This window comes from Hypanus sabinus, chromosome 10 (assembly GCF_030144855.1).
Source record: "Hypanus sabinus isolate sHypSab1 chromosome 10, sHypSab1.hap1, whole genome shotgun sequence".
Taxonomy (NCBI): domain Eukaryota; kingdom Metazoa; phylum Chordata; class Chondrichthyes; order Myliobatiformes; family Dasyatidae; genus Hypanus; species Hypanus sabinus.
In genome coordinates, this window is record NC_082715.1 from 81,382,881 (window position 1) to 81,403,601 (window position 20,721).

The 20,721-nt window shown below is 40.8% G+C and overlaps 1 protein-coding gene across 10 annotated transcripts in view; it reads left to right on the forward strand.

Moving 5' to 3' along the window:
- shprh (SNF2 histone linker PHD RING helicase) overlaps positions 1–20,721 on the forward strand; it is an 86,977-nt gene that overhangs the window by 7,703 nt on the left and 58,553 nt on the right. For 8 of the 10 annotated variants that reach the window (XR_009514401.1, XM_059982234.1, XM_059982235.1 and 5 more), the window contains exons 3-8: positions 283–953; positions 2,214–2,343; positions 4,717–4,932; positions 5,785–5,863; positions 8,499–8,649; positions 11,682–11,787. Coding sequence is in view for 8 of the 10 variants with exons in the window: in XM_059982234.1 (XP_059838217.1) it covers positions 312–953; positions 2,214–2,343; positions 4,717–4,932; positions 5,785–5,863; positions 8,499–8,649; positions 11,682–11,787 (1,324 nt within the window). In the remaining 2 variants the exon portion in view is untranslated. Of the gene's footprint in view, positions 1–282; positions 954–2,213; positions 2,344–4,716; positions 4,933–5,784; positions 5,864–8,498; positions 8,650–11,681; positions 11,788–20,721 lie in introns of those variants that run through there. The other 2 variants (XR_009514404.1, XM_059982237.1) reach the window with 2 other exon arrangements.

A 20,721-nucleotide genomic window follows, 5' to 3' on the forward strand; every position in this document is an offset into this window, starting at 1 on the left:
AGATTGTGGAAATGAAGTTCAGTGTTGGTTTGAGTGAAGTTAAGAGAAGTTACCCGCTCTGGTTCCGGAGCCTGATGGTTGTGGGGTAATAACTGTTTCTGGGTCTGAAGTATATTAGGATTATGCAAGCAAATTGAAATTAAGATACAAATTAGTCATGATCTAATTGAATAGCAGAGGGAGATTATGGGTATTAAATGGTCTGTTGCTTTGTTCCTGTTTTGAAAGTAACAATGGGATGCATCCTTTTTACTGAGAATGTTGTTCACATTCTTGTTGCAGTTGCAGACCTGCTCCATACGTGCTCTACAATGAGCAACCGAAGGAAACGAACAGCCCCCATGCGGGTCGACGAGGAAGCAAAGAAGAGGCTTAGTTGGAACATGTGTGATGACCTGACGCAGCTCCAACCACTTTCTGTAACGGATAGCAGCAACAATCCTGAGGCTGTAGACACAAATTTCCCAAAACAGGGAGACACAAATTTCCCAGAACAGGGAGAGGCAGGGTCTCTCCTGTTGAGCAGTTTGAAATTGAATGAATCATCAAACATCTCCACTGTGACTGAGGTTGAGGATGAAGGGGGGGCTTTGCTGTCAAGTACCTCTGCCCCTCCCAGTCTCACCATCTTACCATACCATCCAGGTAAAGAGTGGCGAGCAGAGTTAAATCAGTTCACCCTCCAACTTCCAGAAGGCCAAGTATTTCCAGATAACATTTTGTCTGTCACCCTCTGCTTGTCAAAGGCCACTAATGACCATCATTTGAAAGTTTCAGTCAGGAAGGAATGTGATGACTCTGAGAGTGATTGCCATGAAGAAGTGATTGGCTCTGTAAGAAGTTCACTCAGTTATACAGTATTGGAGGATATATTATGGCTTCAAAAAAAGAAAGTTCTTGGATTATTCCAAAAGAATATTGAAGATTGTCAAACTTTGAATCAAACATTGAAGGTATTCATATTTATAATAAAATGTCAACTTTGACTTGACTATTAGTTTTTCTTCCTGACTGGCTGTTTTGTTTTCTCCCCAATTATATAATGATAACTTCAGAATTTCTGCCTTGTCATACAGGGAAACTAATCTGCACTTTGCCAAATCATATGCAAATAAAGGTATAAATGTTTCAGTAATATACTAGAAAGCAAAATCACAGATCAATGCCACCTTCCTACCACAACAGCTTCATCTACTCAGTTTCAATTTTAATGAACATTCTTTAGTTTTGTTATGATTCCCTGCAACTTCATGGGATTCTACTCAATATACTGACCATCAGCAAGGCATTTAACAATGTGCTTAGATTTTCAAAAGATTAATTTCCTTCTCTCTTTTACTCATTCTTCCACCCACTCTTGGTTTCTTTTTGTTTTATGTTTCTTCTTGCTGTCTTTTTGCTTTGTAATTATTTCTGTTTCTCACTTTTTCTTGTTCTGCTTGTTGGTTCATTGGCATCTGTATATGCAAATAATTTATGTGGAAATTACTTTCCCTCTCTCCTTCACTCAATTCCAAGAGAAAATCCTGCTTCATGTCCCTTGGTTTATGAAGCTGAAGTAATTATTCTACCTCTACAATTCTTCCTCAGTAGCCTGAGTGAGCTGCTCCTTCTATGTTTATAGTGCTGTGCTTTCATTGCACAAGCTTGTCATCAAGGTGTTAATAATATTATCACCTGCTGGAGTTATGTCACTCCTCCATTTGCTCAAAGACCTACTCCTTGAACCTATTCATTTCTTGGAACTACTTTAATGGTTGCAATATATTTCTGTCCATTGATCAAGTGACATAAGGGAATGGCAAATGATTTGGAAGTAACTTGGAACTGATAGCTTTTTTTGCTAAGTCACAGTTTTTATCCACTCAAGAAAAAAGGTCAGAGCAATAGAGAAACAACGTAAAAAAGGCCATGCAGAATGCTTTAAGTCTCATGATTTTGAATATCTCCCATCAAATCTTTACCTATTCATCCTTCTCTAAGACAATCAAACCTAATTTTTTAGTTGCTCTTTGAAATGGAAGGCCTTGATCTCTTTAGCATTCTAGTAAATTTGCACTGCATCTTCTTCAAGATCCTGTCACCATCCCATGGTATAGTTCTTTGAAAATTTGGTGAAAATTGAGTTAAAAATGTGCTTTTGTTTTTATTTTCTATTGCCAAACAGTCTAGTTATCGATTTAACTTTAATTTCCAACTGTTTTACTCTGTAGGTTGCTATATATCTACTCGAGTTTGGTTTGGGAAAGCCAGAACACCTGAGTGAAGGAAGTTGGAGAATGAAAAAGGCAAATACATTGATTCAGAAACTCATGGAATACTTTTATGACATAGCTGCTCCAGGTATAATGTTCATTGTAAAAGGAAAATGGAAACAGGGCAGCTTGAGAACCATTATAAAGCAATGTATAGATGCTGTGAATACACAGTAGGTCAGGCAGCATCCCCAGAGAGAGGAACAAGAGTTAACATTTAAAGTCAATGACCTTTATCAGAGCTGTTAATCTCAGATTAGTTTGTACATAACTTTCATCATTTACTTTTTTCCAATACTAATTTCTGTTGCATCTTTTCTTCATTGCTGATTTCATTATGGAGCCATTAACATGATATGCTTAGAACGATGAAAAAAGAAAGCTTGGATTAACATAAAACCATTCACAAAACTTATGATCTCTCATCGTAACGGATTTCTATTATTCAAGTAGGAAGTAGACTGTGCTATATGACATTGAAAATATTCACTTTACTTCTCTAGCAACACACAAAAGATACCGGAGGAACTCAGTAGGTTCGGCAGCATTTATGGAGGGCAATAATCATTCAATGTTTTGGGCCAAGACTTGCAGAGTTCCTCTAGCATTTTTGGGTGTTTCTCAAGAATTCTGGCATTTGCAGAATCTCTTCTGGTTACACTTTATTTATCTCATTGGTTTACCCAACCTGGTCAAAGTTCAATCCCATTTGGGGAAAAGAAAATACTTCCTGCTGGCTCCCACAAACACAAAATGAATGAAAATACACATGCAATAAATTTTCCATCAGGGCTGGAGTAACAGCTAGGGAAGCTTGCTTCTTGTTACTGAACTCATGTCTCAAAGAATGTATTACCACTCGCAGTGGTTGTCTTTAATAATTGGCTGGGTTGAGAGGGGCCTAGTCACCTCTCACTTGCCAGCATTAAACTGCTGAGAACCACTGAAGGTAGAGAGAAGGAGGGAGAGCATGGTGGTGAGGGTTGGGGTGAGAAGCAGATGGAAGCAAAAGAGCAGGGGAATGAGAAGTAGGTTAAAAGGAGTAGGTTTATCAGTGATCCCATGTTAAATACAATCTTTCTATTTAATTACAAAATAGGCCATCCTTCAGAATGCAAGTTTCTATATAATTTTCCTGATCTAGACACACACCAAAAAGGTTTGAATCCTTGGCTGATGCCAAGCTTAAAGATTCTGGACACTTTTTGTCCCTGAGTCACCTAACAGTCTTGTGGGCTTACAGTTTTACAGATAAGCAACAAGCATTGCTGACTTCCAAGTTAGTTGAACCTTGGAACTATCCTCTATCGTTCTGTATTCCTCAAACAGACAAAATGCACATTGGGTGACTACTTTGGGGGAACACATTTGTTTAATCTGTAAGTGTATTATTGGGTTCCTGTGAGCATAATTTTTTGTCTCGCTCCCAAGGTGCTTCTCTATCCATGCGCTTGACACATTACTGCTCTCCAGACGTAACATTTAGTTCGATAGTTCCAGATATTGATTCCACTATTCATGTTTTCTTCTACACCTGCCCATGTTTCTTTATTTATACCATTAACAACACATTATTGTTACAAAATTTCCCTAGTTATTAAACTCACTTTCTTTTCACCTTATCACTGAACTTGCCTTTAGTTCTTTCCCCATCATTCTGCAATTAGGAACATATTTTATCTCTAACTTTTTCGGTTATAATGGAATAATAGTGATATGAAACAATAATGATGCAGTCTGAAGTGCTGAGTAATTCCAGCATTTTCGGTTTTATTTTGCATTTCCACCATTTACTTTATTTTGGTTTACTATGTTTTATTGCTGTTGGTTGATGGGCAAATACTGGTATTTACAGACTAATGTTCCTGCTGTTCTTTCAGTAGTGCCAAATAATATTTTATGTGTATCTGAGATGCAAAGCCAGTTAGTTCTTTATGTAATATTTCTTTCAAAATGCCACATGCCAACTGCACTAGAAATGTTAGCCTAGAGATAAGCTAGTATAGCTCTCAAACAGGATTTGAACCCACAAATTTATATGAATGTGCTACCACTGAGAAAGGTTGTTTTAACAATGATTATCCAGACATTCCAACAGAAGGTCTATGTGGTGCTTTTTCAGCATCATTTCCTTAAATGTGGAGAATTCCACATCTTTGTTGCTCTTATACCTTCCAGTCTTCTAGAGTGCAGTCTTAAGGTCAATTTTGCATCATTGCATGAATGTTTAACTTAGATTGCTGTTCAATATCAATATCAGTTAGCTTAATTCCAAATGTATGCTTACAAAGTCTTCTTTAGAGAGCCATTGAAGAAATAATATGAACTGATATTCCCTAAATCCCTGAAATTCACGGTAGGTTCTTAAAACATGAAACCTGTGTTCATTTTTATGGGTGCTAGGCATTTTTTTAAACAATGCTTAACTAAAAATAATTTTTCTTCTGTACCTTTAATCTAGATGTATCAACCATCATTGAAGAAGCCAATAAAGAGTTAGAAAGAGAGAATATAGAAGAACTATATGACTTTGTACGCCATGCGCATCAACAGGAAGTCCTCTGCAATGAGAAGGTCCAGCACTCTCTGCTTGTTCCAACGCTCAGACCGTACCAGTGTCAGGCTGTCAATTGGATGCTTCAGAAAGAACATTATAATGTTGATCCTCCCTCTGACCGTAAGTTTGAACTGGAAGCTCTTAGAAAGATAGTTTTATTACTGAAGGCAAATCTTTCAGGTACTATAAAGAACAAAATTGCTTCTTCAAAAATAAATTGGTTTATTAATGTCCCATATACTGAGGCGAAAAACTTGTCTTGCATACCGTTCATACATTTTACAATTCATTACAACTTTACAAGGTAAAACAATTACAGAATGCACAATATAGTATCACAGTTACAGAGAAAGTGTAGACAGTAAGGTGCAATGTCATAACTGAGGTAAATCATGAGGTTAAGAGTCCTTCTTGTCATACTAGGGAATCTCAGTACTAATCAGTCTTTTAACAGAGGAATAGAAGCTGTCCTTGAGCCTGCTGGTATGTGCTTTCAGGCTTTTGTATCTTTTGCCCGATGGCAGAGGGAGAAGATACAAAATTGGGTTTTGACACCACCTAAGGATGGTAGTATGCTCATGAAGCTGCAGCATGTGGTTGGAACTCCAATTCAGCCTAAACTGAAGCCCTTAATGTCTGTTGTCACACAAATAGGAACTAAAATGCTGGAAAATTTGTCAACTTCCATTGACTGACTACCTTACCTTTTTTTGTATTACATTCAAGAGTACATTCAGCACTAACAAATGAGTGAGCAGAAGATACAGCATTCCACATGCCTGAGGAAATGTATTGTGTGGCATTACAGGCTTAATATAGGAAGGTTGAATCTGTGATTTTCCAAATACATTGGTGGAAGTGCATGAGTTCTAACACCTTCTTTGTATTTTCATACTCATTTTTGCCATTCAACTCTAACTTAAAAGCCAGTATAACAATGTGAATTGCAAATATTCAATTGTTTCAATGCAGAGATGTCCCTTCACTTGTTATGGAAAGAAATCACCACTAAAGATGAGAAGAAATTATATTACAACCCCTACACTGGCTGGTGGGTATATTTTACTGCCTGGTATTCTTTTTGATGTGGTACTGAAGCTAAATGTGATTGGTTTGGAATACAAACAGTTGAGGTGTCCAGAGTTCTTCTGTGAACTTTGTTACTGTTTAGATTTAGATGGGGTTTCACTGCATCTTACTTCTTAATGCCTTCTATGATAGCTTTGCTCAATGTTATATGGTACTTCCAGTTTTCTTGTATTCTCTATCCAGAAACCCAAGCACCTAATCCAGGTTTGCTAATAAGTCTCTAATGAGAACTTGATAACCTTTAAAGTATTTTGGGGACATTCTAGGGATCTGAAAAGCTAAATATGTATCCTCTTTTCCATTTTTCTCTGTTTTACTTCCTCTCTCACTGTCTTTAACTTCATCATTTTCTTAGTTTATTAACAATTTGTATTCTCATCTAGCTGGACTTTTGGTGACATTGCTCAATTATTGCTATTGCTGCTCCTGTATTTTATTTTGTAACTCAGTACTAATCAGGTAACAAAGTTGAGAAAGAACTAATTGTAAGCAGGGTGGGTGTTGCCCATCTCAGTGAACATCCTTTTGTCAGGACTCTTGTTTGTCTTTTTGAATCTAACTAATCTCAGAGGGATACATGATACTAATAATTAAAGTAACCAAAGATGTTCTTTAAAGACATCTCAATGGGATTGGGCAGAATAATAGTTTGGCACCGAGTAGATGGGCTGAAGAGCCTGATTCTGTGCTATAATGCTCTACGGCTCTATGACAACAAAGTCTAATTATCATAAATAAGGACAGCCTAAAACAGAAGAGCACAACTGAATCCAAAGGCTATTTTCAATTCACACCCAGGTTAACTTCTAACTCTGACTCTGCATTAATTGCAATCTGTTGCCCTAAGGGACTGTCCTTGTTAAACTTAACGTTATAAGAAGTAAGGGCGAGTGCCCCGACTGAATAAGGTCCATCCTCAAACATCTAAAAGTGTTGGGGACATGGCTCTGCCCAATTTCCACTTACATTACTGGGCAGCTAACATACACTATCTCATCTTTTGGTCTCATTTCCACAACCAATCTGACTGCCCAATATGGGTGGCAGTGGAGCTGTACTCTGTTAAGAATTTCTCTATTTTTGCACTTCTTGGATCCGCACTCCCTTTTCTTACGCCTAAACCAATTGCTAATCTTGTTACCAGGCACACCCTGAGAGAATGGGTTCAGTTCAGAAAGTATAGTGGTCTCTATGGCTTCTTTCTTTCAAGTCCTGTTCCACATAATCACCTCTTCCAGCCTTCTATACATGATCCAACATTTCAAGACTGGTATAGAAAGGGCATCAGGCGCTTTAAAGATCTTTTTATAGACAACTGCTTTGCATCATTTGAACAATTGTCTGCAAAGTGTAACTTACCCAACACTCATTTCTTCAGATATTTGCAAATTAGACATTTTATCAGCCCTTTGTTTTGCTCTAATATCTACTATTAGTGACAAGCTAGTGGTTCTCAGGTGAGCCTCCCCTTGACAAAATTAAAACTGCCAAGGGAGCAAGATTTAAATTTTTCACTGTCAGACGATGTATGGGATTCAGTTCTCAAGTTAGTTAACTCAACCCCTTTATGTGCCCGCCACTGACTGTTACAGTTCAAGGTTGCACATAGGGCCCATGTGTCTAAAACTAAATTATCTCACATTTACCCAGGTGTTAATCCCTGCTGCGACAAATGCAAAAGGGGCGAGGCTTCCCTTATTCACATGTACTGGACATGCCCTAGCTTGGAAAAGTACTGGAGAGATGTTTTCCAAACTCTATCCCAAATACTTAATTACAACCTGGAACCTAACCCTTTGATTGCTCTTTTCAGCACCTCTGGAGAGGGGGACATGCACCTAAGTCCAACCAAACATCGCACACTGTCTTTTGCCTCTCTTTTGGCCAGGCGCGCAGTCTTGCTCAGGTGGAGGGATGCTGCCCTGCCCACCCATGCTCAGGGACATTATGTCCAGTCTATACCTTGAGAAGACCCATTATTCAACTCTCAATTTGGACATAAAGTTCCAAAATGTGTGGGGACCCTTTCTTGAATATTTTCAGAATTCCCAGCCAAACTAAAGGTTCATCCCTCCTCCATTCCTCTGCACATAACTCCCTGACTTTCAGCATTCTCCAGTAAAATTCTACAAACTCAGATGTGTAAACGTACAACAGTTTATGTGTTAGTAAAATACATCTCTATACCAATGAAGCTCTGTGGGGATAAAGGTTCTGTTTAACCCTTTTTGCTAATGCATGATGGCTTGGAGATGGGAATTGGGAAGGGTAGGTTGGGGCAGGGAGGCAACCAAAGCATGAATGTACTATGGGTGCATCTCTTTCATAAATGTGAATTGTGCATTTGTTACATTTGTTATGTACTGCATAAACCTCCTTTATACTATGCTTTCTTGATTTAAAAAACTAATAAAAATATTGCTGAGAAAAAACGTTATAAGAAGTAGGATCATACGTTCTTTACTACATGATACAATGCTTCTGACAGTATTGAACTTCACCGTTGACTCTTGTCTTTGAACATCATTTGATTTTAGTATGATTACCGAAGTACAGTATTTTCCACATGCTACTTTGTACTCTCAAAATATTTCTAGCATTATCCGTGACTGCCCTCTGTCAAGTGCTGACTGGCCTGGTGGAATCCTTGCAGACGAGATGGGTCTAGGAAAAACTGTGGAGATGCTGGCACTAATTCTGACCCACAAGCGTAAAGATTTGAAGGAAGACACATTATCATTCCCAGAGGTACAGTCCAGCATTTAAACTTACTCTGGGTGTGTTCATCATCTGGGATTGACCTGGGGCCTGCAGTAGTTAAAGATTAGACTCCAGCATGCTGCAGCAAGCAAGCTGCAGGTGAATGTCTGACCAGGGCTGGCAGTGCTAAGGCAGTAATCTATCTTACATTGAAAGGCTAGTGTGATTTTGTAAAGTTCTGTAGTAACTGTGGGATCAGGGAAAAGTAATGCACTGGGGGAATACAGACTGAAAGGAATTATTGAAAAAGCAATTTGTGGAAATTTTGATACATCCTAAATTGGTCATTAGATTGACAGAATAGTGAGCCTCACTGTATTAGAATTCATTTATCGCTGAGATAGAAGCCCATGATAGTAATAGACTGGCTGTTGTGACAAACACAAAATGCTGGAGGAACTCAGCAGATCAGGCAGCTGATCTATTGAGAAGAATAAAAAAATAGACGTTTTGGGCCGAGATCCTTTTGAAGAGTCATGGCTCCAAATTGGAGACTCCTTATTTTGCTCCATAGATGCTGCCTGACCTGCTGAGTTCCGCCAGCATTTTGTGTGTGTTACTCTGGATTTGCAGCATCTGCAGAACCTCTTGTTCTGGATGTTGCAGGCTTTTGTGGTTGAAATGTGCCACTTGGCATTCCTTTCCTAAGGCTGTGCGTGGGTATTTGCCAGAGGCAGATACTTAGAAGACCATCAGACATAGGAGCAGAATTGGGCCACTTGGCCCATCGAGTCTGCTGCACCATTCAATCACGTCTGATTTATTATCGCACTCAACCCCATTCTCCCATTTATTCCCCATAACCTTTGATGCTCTGACTAATCCAGGACCTATCAACCTCTGCTTTAACTTGGTCTCCACAGCCATCTGTGACATGAATTCCACAGAGTCACCACCAAAATTTCTCTGCATCTCTCATCTGTTCTACAAACCCCATTTCCAGAAAAGTTGGGATTTGCAATTGGAAATTTTGTCCATTCTTGCTTGATATAAGACTTCAGCTGCTCAACAGTCCATGGTCTCCGTTGTCTGATTCTCCTCTTCATGATGCACCATACATTTTCAATAGGAGATAGATCTGGACTGGCAGCAGGCCAGTCAAGCACACGCACTCTGTGTCTACAGAGCCATGCTTTTGTAGCCCGTGCAGAATATAGTCTGGCATTGTCCTGCTGAAATAAGCATGGACGTCCTGGGAAGAGACGTCGCCTTGATGGCAACATATGTCTCTCTAAAATCCTAATATACGCCTCAGAGTCAATGGTACCTTCCGATACATGCAACTCACCCATGCCGTGGGCACTGATGAACCCCCATACCATTACAGATGCTGGCTTTTGCACTTTTCGCTGATAACAATCAGGATGGTTGTTTTCATCTTTGGCACTGAGAACTCGACGCCCGTTTTTTCCGAAAACTAGCTGAAATGTGGACTCATCTGACCACAGCACACGGTTCCACAGTCTTTCAGTCCATCTGAGATGAGCTTGGGCCCAGAGAACTCACCGGCGTTTCTGCAGAGTTGATGTATGGCTTCCTCCTTGCGTAATACAGTTTCAAGTTGCATTTCTGGATGCAGCGACGAACTGTGTTAAGTGAAAATGGTTTTCCGAAGTACTCCCGAGCCCAGGTGGCTATAATTGACACAGTAGTATGACAGTTTCTTAGGCAGTGCCGCCTGAGGGCTCGAAGATCACGCACATTCAACAGTGGTTTCCGACCTTGCCCTTTACGCACTGATACGTCTCTGAATTCTCTGAATCTTTTCACAATATTATGTACTGTAGATGTTGAAAGACCTGCAATCTGCGTTGGGAAATGTTCCTTTTGAACTGACTAACAACTCTCTCATGAATTTTGGCACAAAGGGGTGAGCCATGACCCGTCCTTGCTTGCAAAGACTGAGCCTTTGGTGGACGCTATTTTTATACCCAGTCATGATACCTCACCTGCTACCAATTAGCCTGCTTAATGTGGAGTCTTCCAAACCGGTGTTACTTGAATATTCTGTGAACTTTTCAATCTTATTTTAACTCTGTCCCAACTTTTGTTGAGTGTGTTGCAGCCATCAAATTCTAAATTCGTGTATATTTACAAAATACAATTAAGTTGGTCAGTAAAACTATTGAAAATCTTTTCTTTGTACTTTTGTCAGTTAAATAAAGGTTCACGTGAATTAACATATCACAGATTTTTGTTTTTATTGCATTTTGGAAAATATCCTAACTTTTTCTGGAAATGGGGTTTGTAAATGAATGCCCCTCTATTCTGAGGCTGTTCCCTTTAGTTTTAGACTCTCCCACTATAGGAAACATCTTCCCCACATCCCTTTCCTCCACATTCCCTTTGATGGACCAAAGTGGGGTACATCAGGATACACCAGCATTTATGGGAAGGGTTTGGTTGTGAAGCAGTGGATTGGCATTTACTTTGTAATTTGTAGAGCTAAAACCACCTCCTTTCTGAGGAGATTAGAATATAGAATAGAACTACACATTAACATGATTAGCCCAGAAATTTTGAGCCCTTTAGTCTATAATGTCTGCCGACTATAATGCCAACTTAAACTGCACACCTGGCTATACATTTCTTGCAATCATTCATTATGCCACATATTAGAATTAGATTTATTATCACTGACATATGATGAGAAAGCAGTACAGTGCAAAACATTAAAAAATCTGTTAATTACCAAAGTAAATACATAGTACAAGAAGTGGTAGTGTTCATAGGTGCTTGGATTGTTCAAAATCTGATGGTGGACAAGAAGAAGTATTCCTGAATTGGCTGTTTTGCTTCACTCTGAAAATCTAGTTGTGGACTTCCTGTTGAGTTAGCCTTGCTGTAAGGGATAATATCATTCCCTAACAATGCTCCCTTTTAGGGTACAGTAGGGAAATTTGGACAACACCATCCTACTTTGTGAGTAAAGTTTAAAAGTTAAAATAGGAAGGTATCATCATTTAGATGAGCAAATCATTGCAGGCAAATCTTTATTGATCATGTTCTTTTATTGCTAGGGAAAATCGACAAACTACTACATCCCACCTTCACTGCCTCACACCTCCTGTAGAACAAGTGAGAAGAAAAGTGAAATCAAGCCCAAGGAAAAGGTGACCTGCCCTAGTAAGTGCACCCTAAGTTATCATACAACAAAGTAACAATGAAATCTTTATAAATACAAGCCCCTGTTGGGATGCCTACTGTAAATAGAAATAGCAGACACTGTGTCATCCGTTGCCTGTTTTATTGGGCAGGAAATTAGAAACAGTATTTGTGGAGTCTACTTTACCAAAGGAAGGAAGGTTTGTATTTAAGTGACAACCATCCCAACTTGAGGATCTCAGAATGGGGTATCACAGTAGCATAGCGTTTAGTGCAATGCTATTACAGCTCAGTGTGTTAGAGTTTGGAGTTCCAGCGTCATCTGTAAGGATTTTGTTTGTCCTCCCCATGGAATGTGTGGGTTTTCTCCAGGTGCTCCGGTTTCCTCCTGCAGTCTGAAGCTAGTAGGTTAATTGGTCATTATAAATTGTCCTGTGTTTAGGTTAGGCTTAAATCAGGTGTTGTTGGACATCGCAGCGAGAAGGGCCTATTTCATGCTGCAGCTCAGTAAATAAATAAATGCTTTAAAGTTCATGAAACATTTTGACATCAGATTGCAGATACTAGAAATTGAAACCACAGTTCAAAGTAAATTGATTATCAGTACAATGTGTATGTTACCATATACAACCTTGATATTCACTTTCATGCAAGCATTTACAGAGAAAAAGAAATATTATAGAACTTCATCAAAAACTGCATAAACAGACAAAGACTGACGGATGATGTGCAAAAGAAGACAAGCTGCAAATAAAGATAATAGAGCATGAGTTTTAAAGAGTCCTTGAAAGTGAGTCTGTATATCGTAGAATTAGTTTGGAATAGTGGTAAATGTGGTTTTCTATGCCGGTGCAGGAGCCTGATGGCTCTAGGGTAAATACTGTTCCTAAACCTCATGGTGTGGGTCCTAAGGCTGTTGTATCTCCTTCCTGATGACAGCAGCAAAAAGAGATCATGACCTGGATGGTGGGAGTCCTTGATATTCTGTGCTGCTTTCTTGTGGCACTGCTCCTTGTATGTGTCCTTAATGGCAGGTAGGGCTCTGCCTGTGACTGACTTGGTTGTATTCACCTCATTTTGTATCCTTTTCTGAACTTGGGCATTGGTGTTTTCATACCAGGCCATGTTGCAATCAGTTAGGATACTCTCCACTGAGCATCTGTAGAAGTTTGTCGAAGTTTTTGGTAACAGGCTAATTCTATGCAATCTTCTAAGATGTCTAGGCTCTGCCATGCTTCCCTTCTGATGACACTTATGTGCTGATCCTAGGACAGATATGTCCTCTGACTGTTGACCTTCTCCACCTCCGTCCTCCTAATGAAAGCTGGCTTATGGACCTCTGGCTTATTCCTCCTGTAGATGACAATCAGCTCTTTGGTTTCACTGATGTTGAATGAGAGGTGGTTGTTGTGGGACCACTCAAGTCATTCTCACTCTTATATGCTGATTCATTATCACCTTTGATTCAGAGGTTTCAAAGGTACATTTAATGTCAGAGAAATGTATAGCATATACATCCTGAAATTCTTTTTCTTCACAGACATCCACAAAACCAGAGGAGTGCCCCAAAGAATGAATGACAGTTAAATGTTAGAACTGCAAAGCCTCCACCTTTGCATAAGCTGCAGCAAAGCAACGACCCCCCCAGCAAAAAAAAGCATCAGTGCCCCCCACTGAGCACTCAAGCAGCTGAAAGCGTCAATAAAGACACAGACTTCTTGTACCCCAAAGACTACTTGTTCACCCAGTGTTACACATACCACAGGCTGTCTCTCTCTCTCTCTCTCTCTCTCTCTCTCTCTCTCTCTCTCTCTCTCTCTCTCTCTATCTCTCTCTCTCTCTCTCTCTCTCTCCTCTCTCTCTCCTCTCTCTCTCTCTCTCTCTCCTCTCTCTCTCTCTCTCTCTCTCTCTCTCTCTCTCTCTCTCTCTCTCTCTCTCTCTCTCTCTCTCTCTCTCTCTCTCTCTCTCTCTCTCTCTCTCTCTCTCTCTCTCTCTCTCTCTCTCTCTCTCTCTCTCTCTCTCTCTCTCTCTCTCTCTCTCTCTCTCTCTCTCTCTCTCTCCCTCTCCTCCCTCTCCCTCTCCCTCTCCCTCTCCCCTCCTCCCTCTCCCTCTCCCTCTCCCTCTCCCTCTCCCTCTCTCTCTCTCTCTCTCTCTCTCTCTCTCCTCTCTCTCTCTCTCTCTCTCTCTCTCTCTCTCCCTCCCTCCTCCCTCCCTCTCTCCCTCTCTCCCTCTCTCTCCCTAATAAGGGAAAAAGAGGTGTCCCCATTTCATAGGGAGAGGGGAGACATAACAAACAACTCGTTGATTAACGATGTTAAAAGTCTGTAGTATCGCTTCTTCCAAGCTCTGTGCCGAAAGAACTCAGGCAGCAGCCAGCTCGCTGCTTTCGATCTTCCATCTCCCATGACACACCGATTTCCTGTGGTGACACTGACCTCCAGTCCACCCACCTCCAGAGCCACGAAATCCCAGAACCCCAAAGGCACACTAGTATTCTAGGCCGTATCCTTGACATGTCAAATAGCGGCCGGACGTGAGACCCCAAGAGCGGGTCCCATTCCCACAAAGAACCAAAGTCAGCGCATAACTCCAGGTCAGGGTCTTCAAAAGAACCCTGAAAGGGAAAACAGAGATATTAAAGATAGAAATAGAGCTGTGTCTGAAGATGCAAGCAAAGGACTCATCAACAACAGCAGTATTATCAGAAAACTTAAAAATGGCATTGGAGCTGTAGTTAGATATATAACCGCGAGTATAAAGTGAGTAGAGCTAGGGGCTAGCACACAGCCCTGTGGTGCAACTGTGTTAATGATGTGTGTGGAAATGATATTGTTGCCAATCCGTACTAACCGGGTTCTGCTGGTGAGAAAATCGAGGATCCACTTGCAAAAGGAGGTACTGAGGCCTAGGTCTTGGAGTTTAGTGAAGAGTTTTGAGGGGATGTTAGTGTTGAATTGTGTTGGCGCGTAGCCTAGTGGATAAGGCATTGGTCTAGTGATCTGAAGGCCACTGCTTCGAGTCTCAGCTGAGGCAGCGTGTTGTGTCCTTGAGCAAGGCACTTAACAACGCATTGCTCTGTGATGACACCGGTGCCAAGCTGCTTGGGTCCTAGTGCCCTTCCCTTGAACAACATCGGTGGTGTGGAGAGGGGAAGGCTTGCAGCTTGGGCAACTGCCAGTCTCCCATACAAACCTGCCCAGGCCTGCGCCCTGGAAATCCATGGTCTCACGAGACTAACGGATGCCTATTATTACTATTAATGTTGAATGCGGAGCTGTAGTCAGTGAAGAGCATCTTGACCTGTGCATCTTCAGTGAACAGGTGTTCCAGAACTGAGTGAAGAGCCAACAGAATGGCTCCTGCTGTGACCAGTTTGAACGTACCAGGATCCCACAAGTCTAGTGGCTGAGCCCAGGATATTTGATTAAACCATTGGAATTCAGAACAGCTACAGAGATCCAGTGGCTGTCTGTAAAATGATCAGCCTGTGTAGACAGAAAAGATCAAGTGTAACATATCCACTATCTCCTTCAGCTATTCCCAGAATCATGAAGTGAGCCAATTCAATTCACTCTCAGCAACCACGGAGAGCATTTAACACGGCAAAAGTTAGTGGATCTGAACCAAGGTAGTGCAGCGGTTAGTGTGATGCTATTATAGCTCGATGTGTTTTGGAGTTCATTTCCAACACTGTCTCTAAGGAGTCTGTACGTCCTCCCCATGGAAAGTGTGGGTTTTCTCTGGGCACTCTGGTTTCCTCCTACAGTCCAAGGACATACTGACTAGGCTAATTGGTCATTGTAAAATTGTCCCGTGATTAGGCTGGAGTTGATCGGGTGGATGGGACGATGTGCCTCAAAGGACCAGGAGAGCCTGCTCTGTTCTGTATCACTAAATAAATAAATAAACAAACACACACATACATCTTCATGCTCCAGACCTCTGTTTTAGATATGATGCACCTCTCAACAAGCTGATGATTTTAAACAATAGTAAGTCAGCCAAATATGTCCTGTCAAAAAAAAGTAGAAAAAATACAGTCTGGTTACTCTATCATCAACACACACAAAATGCTGGAGGGACTCAGTGGGGCAGGCAGCATCTATGACTATGTACCAGTTTCTTCCCCCAAGCTATCAGATTCCTCAATACCCAAAGCCTGGACTGACATCTTGCCCTATTGTCCTGTTTATTATTTATTGTAATGCCTGCACTGTTTTTGTGCACTTTATGCAGTCCAGTGTAGTTCTGTAGTCTAGTGTAACTTTATCTGTTTTTTTTTACGTGGTTCAGTCTAGTTTTTGTACTGTGTCATGTAACACCATTGTCTTGAAAAACATTGTCTCATTTTTACTATGTACTATACCAGCAGTTATGGTCAAAATGACAATAAAAGTGACTTGACTTGACTATGGAGAAAAAGTACCATCGACATTTCAGGGCAAGACCCTTCGGCAGTCATCATGTGACTTTCAGTTATCATTGAAGTAATGTAAAGTGCTTCTGACAATGATATCAAGTGGTCCTTACTTGATTCAGATTCAGTTTATTGTCATTTAGAAACCACAAATGCAATGCAGTTAAAAAATTAGACAACGTTCCTCCAGAATGATATCACAAAAGCACATGACAAAACAGACTATACCAGAAAATCCACATAACATTTGGCAATCCCCAATCCAGAGTCCGGAGAGGCTGCTGCGTATTAATATCGCGCTCCCATCTTAGCGCGTTCCCCGGAAAGGAAAACCAAGCCCACCAGACAAAACAAGACCGAAAGCTAAAGCTACAAGACCTGCACAAAACCACATAGTTACAACAGTGCAAACAATAGCATAATTGATAAAAAAAAACAGACCATGGGCACAGTAAAAATAGTCCAAAGATGTTAAAAGACTATAAGTCCGAAAGAAACCATCACACAGTTTCCACAAGTCCTCAGGGTCTCGATAGACTCGTCATCCCACGCAGGCGGCAGAAGGGAATACCCCCGCTATGGACTTCCACGGCGCTGGACTCAGCCTCGCAGATGCAGCACACAATGAAAGCTCCATTGAACCCAGCCTCGCAGACACAGCACACAGAGAAAGCGCCTTGACCGCAGCGGACTCTGAGTCCATCGAACCTCCGAGCCTCTGACCATCCCCTCCGGCACAGCTTCTCCGAGCACCATCCTCTGCTGAGCATATTAAGACGCCACTGGCAACGCAACCCCGAGGACTGGGGGCTTGTTCTTCTCAGCAGAGACCTGGACCTCACAGCAGCAGCAGCAACGAAGAAGGCCTTCCTGGAGATTTCCAGGATAACCTGCTCATGAATACTCAATATGTGTTTCAAGTCAGTTCAGTTTTGGATTAATATATAAACTCAATGGCCTCTTCACTGGTCATCTCCTGTACTTTATAAAGGAGCTACTGAGTGTACATTTGTGGTTTTCTGCTATTGTAGACCATCCACTTCAAGGTTCGATGTGTTATGTATTCAGTGATGCTCTTCTGCACACCACTTGTAACACGTGTTTATTTGAGTTATTGTGGCCTCCCTGTCAGCTAGAAACAGTCAGGCCATTCCCCTCTGACCTCTCTCACTAACAAGACATTTTCACCCACAACTGCCGCTCACTTAATATTTTATGTTTTTTGCGTTATGCTCTGTGAAGATCCTGGCAGATCAGTGGTTTCTGAGATAATCAGACCATCCTGTCTGGCACCAACAATCATTCCATGGTCATAGTCACTTAGATCATGTTTCTTTCCCATTCTAATGTTTGGTCTGAACAACAACTGAACCTCTTGACCGTGCATGATTTTAGGCATGGAATTGCTACCACATGATTGGCTAATTGGATATTTGCATTAACAACCAGCTGTACCTAATAACATGGTACATTATTGGCTACCTAAATAACAGGCACAACTGGTGTTTACATATTGCGAAGATTTTATGTAAACAATGCTAATCTCTTTCTGACAGTTCCCACTGTCACAAAAACTGGTTTTCATCACACATGATTCACTGTCAGCAATGTAGATAGCACTAGCAGCAGCAAGCATGGTCTTATTGAGGTCTTGCTCCAAATATAGACAAGTGATTGTTGCAGCATTTGATCATGTGGGGGATTCAAGAATTGGGGTGTAATTGGCCAGTTGGAATCTAGGAGATGGGATTGTATTAACTAAAGTTATACCTAGCACAGGAAAAGATGCCTGTGATTTTTGGTAATCCAATTATCTCAGACCCAGGCCTTGATAGGTAAGTTTATTAAGATTGTGCCCTGGTATCAACTAATTTTTCTTGCTACCTGAATGATCTTTAACTGATCTTCAACAAAGAAAAGTTATGTACAAGGATGTTGCCGGTTCTTTAGGACTTGAGTTATAGAGAGAGACTGAGTAAATTAGGACTTTATTCACTGGAATGTAGAAGAATGAGGGGAGATTTGATCGAGAAATACAAAATTATGAGGGATATGGATAGGGTAAATGCAAGCAGGTTTTTTTCCCCCTGAGGGTGGGAGAAACTGGAACTATAGGTTATAGTTTAAAGGTGAAATATTTAAGGGAAACTTGAAGGGGAATTTCTTTACTCAGAAGATTGTGCTTATGTGGAAAAGCTGACAAAGGAAATGATGGATGTGGGTTTGATTCAATATTTGAGAGAAGTTTGAATAAGTACATGGATGGAAGGGTATTGACGACTATGACCAGGTATGCATTGATGTGACCAAGAATAACAGTTCAACACAGACTACATGTGCTGAAGAAGGGCCAGTTTCTGTGCTGCAGAGCTCTATGACTCAATGATTCTATGATTCATTGCTGATTGCATGCTATTCTGCTCTAAAATAACTTGCATAATGGTAAGTTACCATTGAACCAAGCGATCATCTCTGGAAAGAGAAAGCTTAGTCAACTACCTTCAAAATTTAATGATTTTATCATTGTACATAGGCTTAACATCATTCTCCACAATCACTCCATGATCTGTTTTGGTGGTGTGGTTTCCATCCCACTGCAACTCTAATTTAAACCTCTCCATGCAATCCTAGCAGGAAGGTTTGCTAGTGCCGCATGGAGGTGGGAGAGGGGATGTAAACTAGTTACAGTGGAATAGGAACCATTGCGCCATAGTAGATTGTGGAGTAGTTGTGGGAAAATGTTAAGCTTACATACAAAGTCAGGAATCAAAAGATTAAACTAATGTTCTGAGCTGCATGTATTTCAATGCAAGGGGTATTGTAGGAAAGGCGGGTGAACTTAGGGCATGAATCAGCACATGGAATTATGACATTGTAGCCATTGTAGACTTGGTTGCCAGGAGGGGTGGGACTGGCAGCTGGCTCAGTGTTCCAGAGTTCTGATGTTTTAGATATGATAGAGTGGGAGGGATTAAAGGGGAAGGGGTTCATTACTGGCCAAGGAAAAAGTTATGGCAGTGCTCAGTCAGGACAGACTGGAGAGCTCATACAGTGAGGCTTTATGGGTAGAACTGTGGAATAAGAAAGGTATGACCACAATAATGGGATTACATTATAAACCACCCAACAATCCACGGGACTTAGAAAAGCAAATTTGTAGAGAGAGATTGCAGACTATTGCAAGAAACATAAGGTTGTAGTAGGTGATTCTAACTTTCCATATATTGACTGGGACTTCCATATTGTAGAAGGGCTGGACAGGAAAAAGTTTGTCCAGTATGTTCAAGGAAGTTTCCTTAGTCAGTACATATGAGTCCCAACTAGAGAGAGTCTGATACTAGATCTCATATTTGGGAATGAGGCAGGGCAGATGACAGAAGTCTGTGTAGAGAAAAACTTTTCTTTTTGTGGTTTGTTGTTTTTTGCACGCTGGTTGAATGCCCAAGTTAGTGCGGTGTTTCATTGATATTTTTAATGGTTATTATTCTACTGTGAATTTGTTGAATACTCCTACAAGAAAATGAATCTGATGTTTATACATAGTGACATATATGTGCCTTGGTAATAGCTTTGAACTTTGAAAAAGAAGGAGGTGCATTACAAATATAGGCAGACAGGAAGAAATTAGGCACTTGAGTATAAAGAGGAAATCAGGAGGGCTGAAAGAAGGCATGAAGTAACTCTAGCGGTCAAGATGAAGGAGAATCTTAATGGTTTCTACAGATTTTTTAAGATCAAAAGGATAGCAGGGAACAAAATTGGTCCTTTGCAAGATCAGAGTCATAATCTATGCATGGAGCTGAAAGAGATGGTGGAGATCTAAATGGACTTTTTGCATCTGTATTTATGTAAGAGATGGATATAGAGTCTATCCACGAGGAAATGTATCATCCAGGTCATGGACTCTATAGATTACAGAAGAGGAGGCGTTTGCTGTCTTGAGGGAAATTAGGGTAGATAAATCCTCAGGGCCTGACAAGGTGTTCGCTTAGACCCTTGGGAGGCTGGTGCAAAAATTGCAGGGAGCTCAGCAGAGATACGTAAAATATCCTTAGACATGGGTGAGGTGCCTGAGGATTGGAGGATAGCCAATGTTGTTCCGTTGTCTAAGAAATATTCAAAGACTAAGCCAGGAAATTATAGGCTGGTGAGCCTGACATCAGTGGTGGGCAAGTTATTGGAAAGTATTCTAAGGGACCAGATATATAAGTATTTGGATAAACAGGGACTGATTAGGGATAGTCAGCATGGCTTTGTGTGTGTTAAGTTGGTTTTTACCAATCTTACAGAGTTTTATGAGCAAATTACCAGAAAAATTGATAAAGGCAAGGCAGTAAAAGTTATCTACATGGACTTTAGCAAGGCCTTTGACCAATGGGTGGATGGTCAAGAAGGTTCAATTGCTTGGCATTCAAGATGAGGTAGTAAATTGAATTAGATATTGGACTTCATGAAAGAAGCCAGAACATGGTAGTAGATGGTTGCCCCTCTGACTAGAGACCTGTGACTAGTAGTGTGCTGCAGGGATTGGTGCTGGG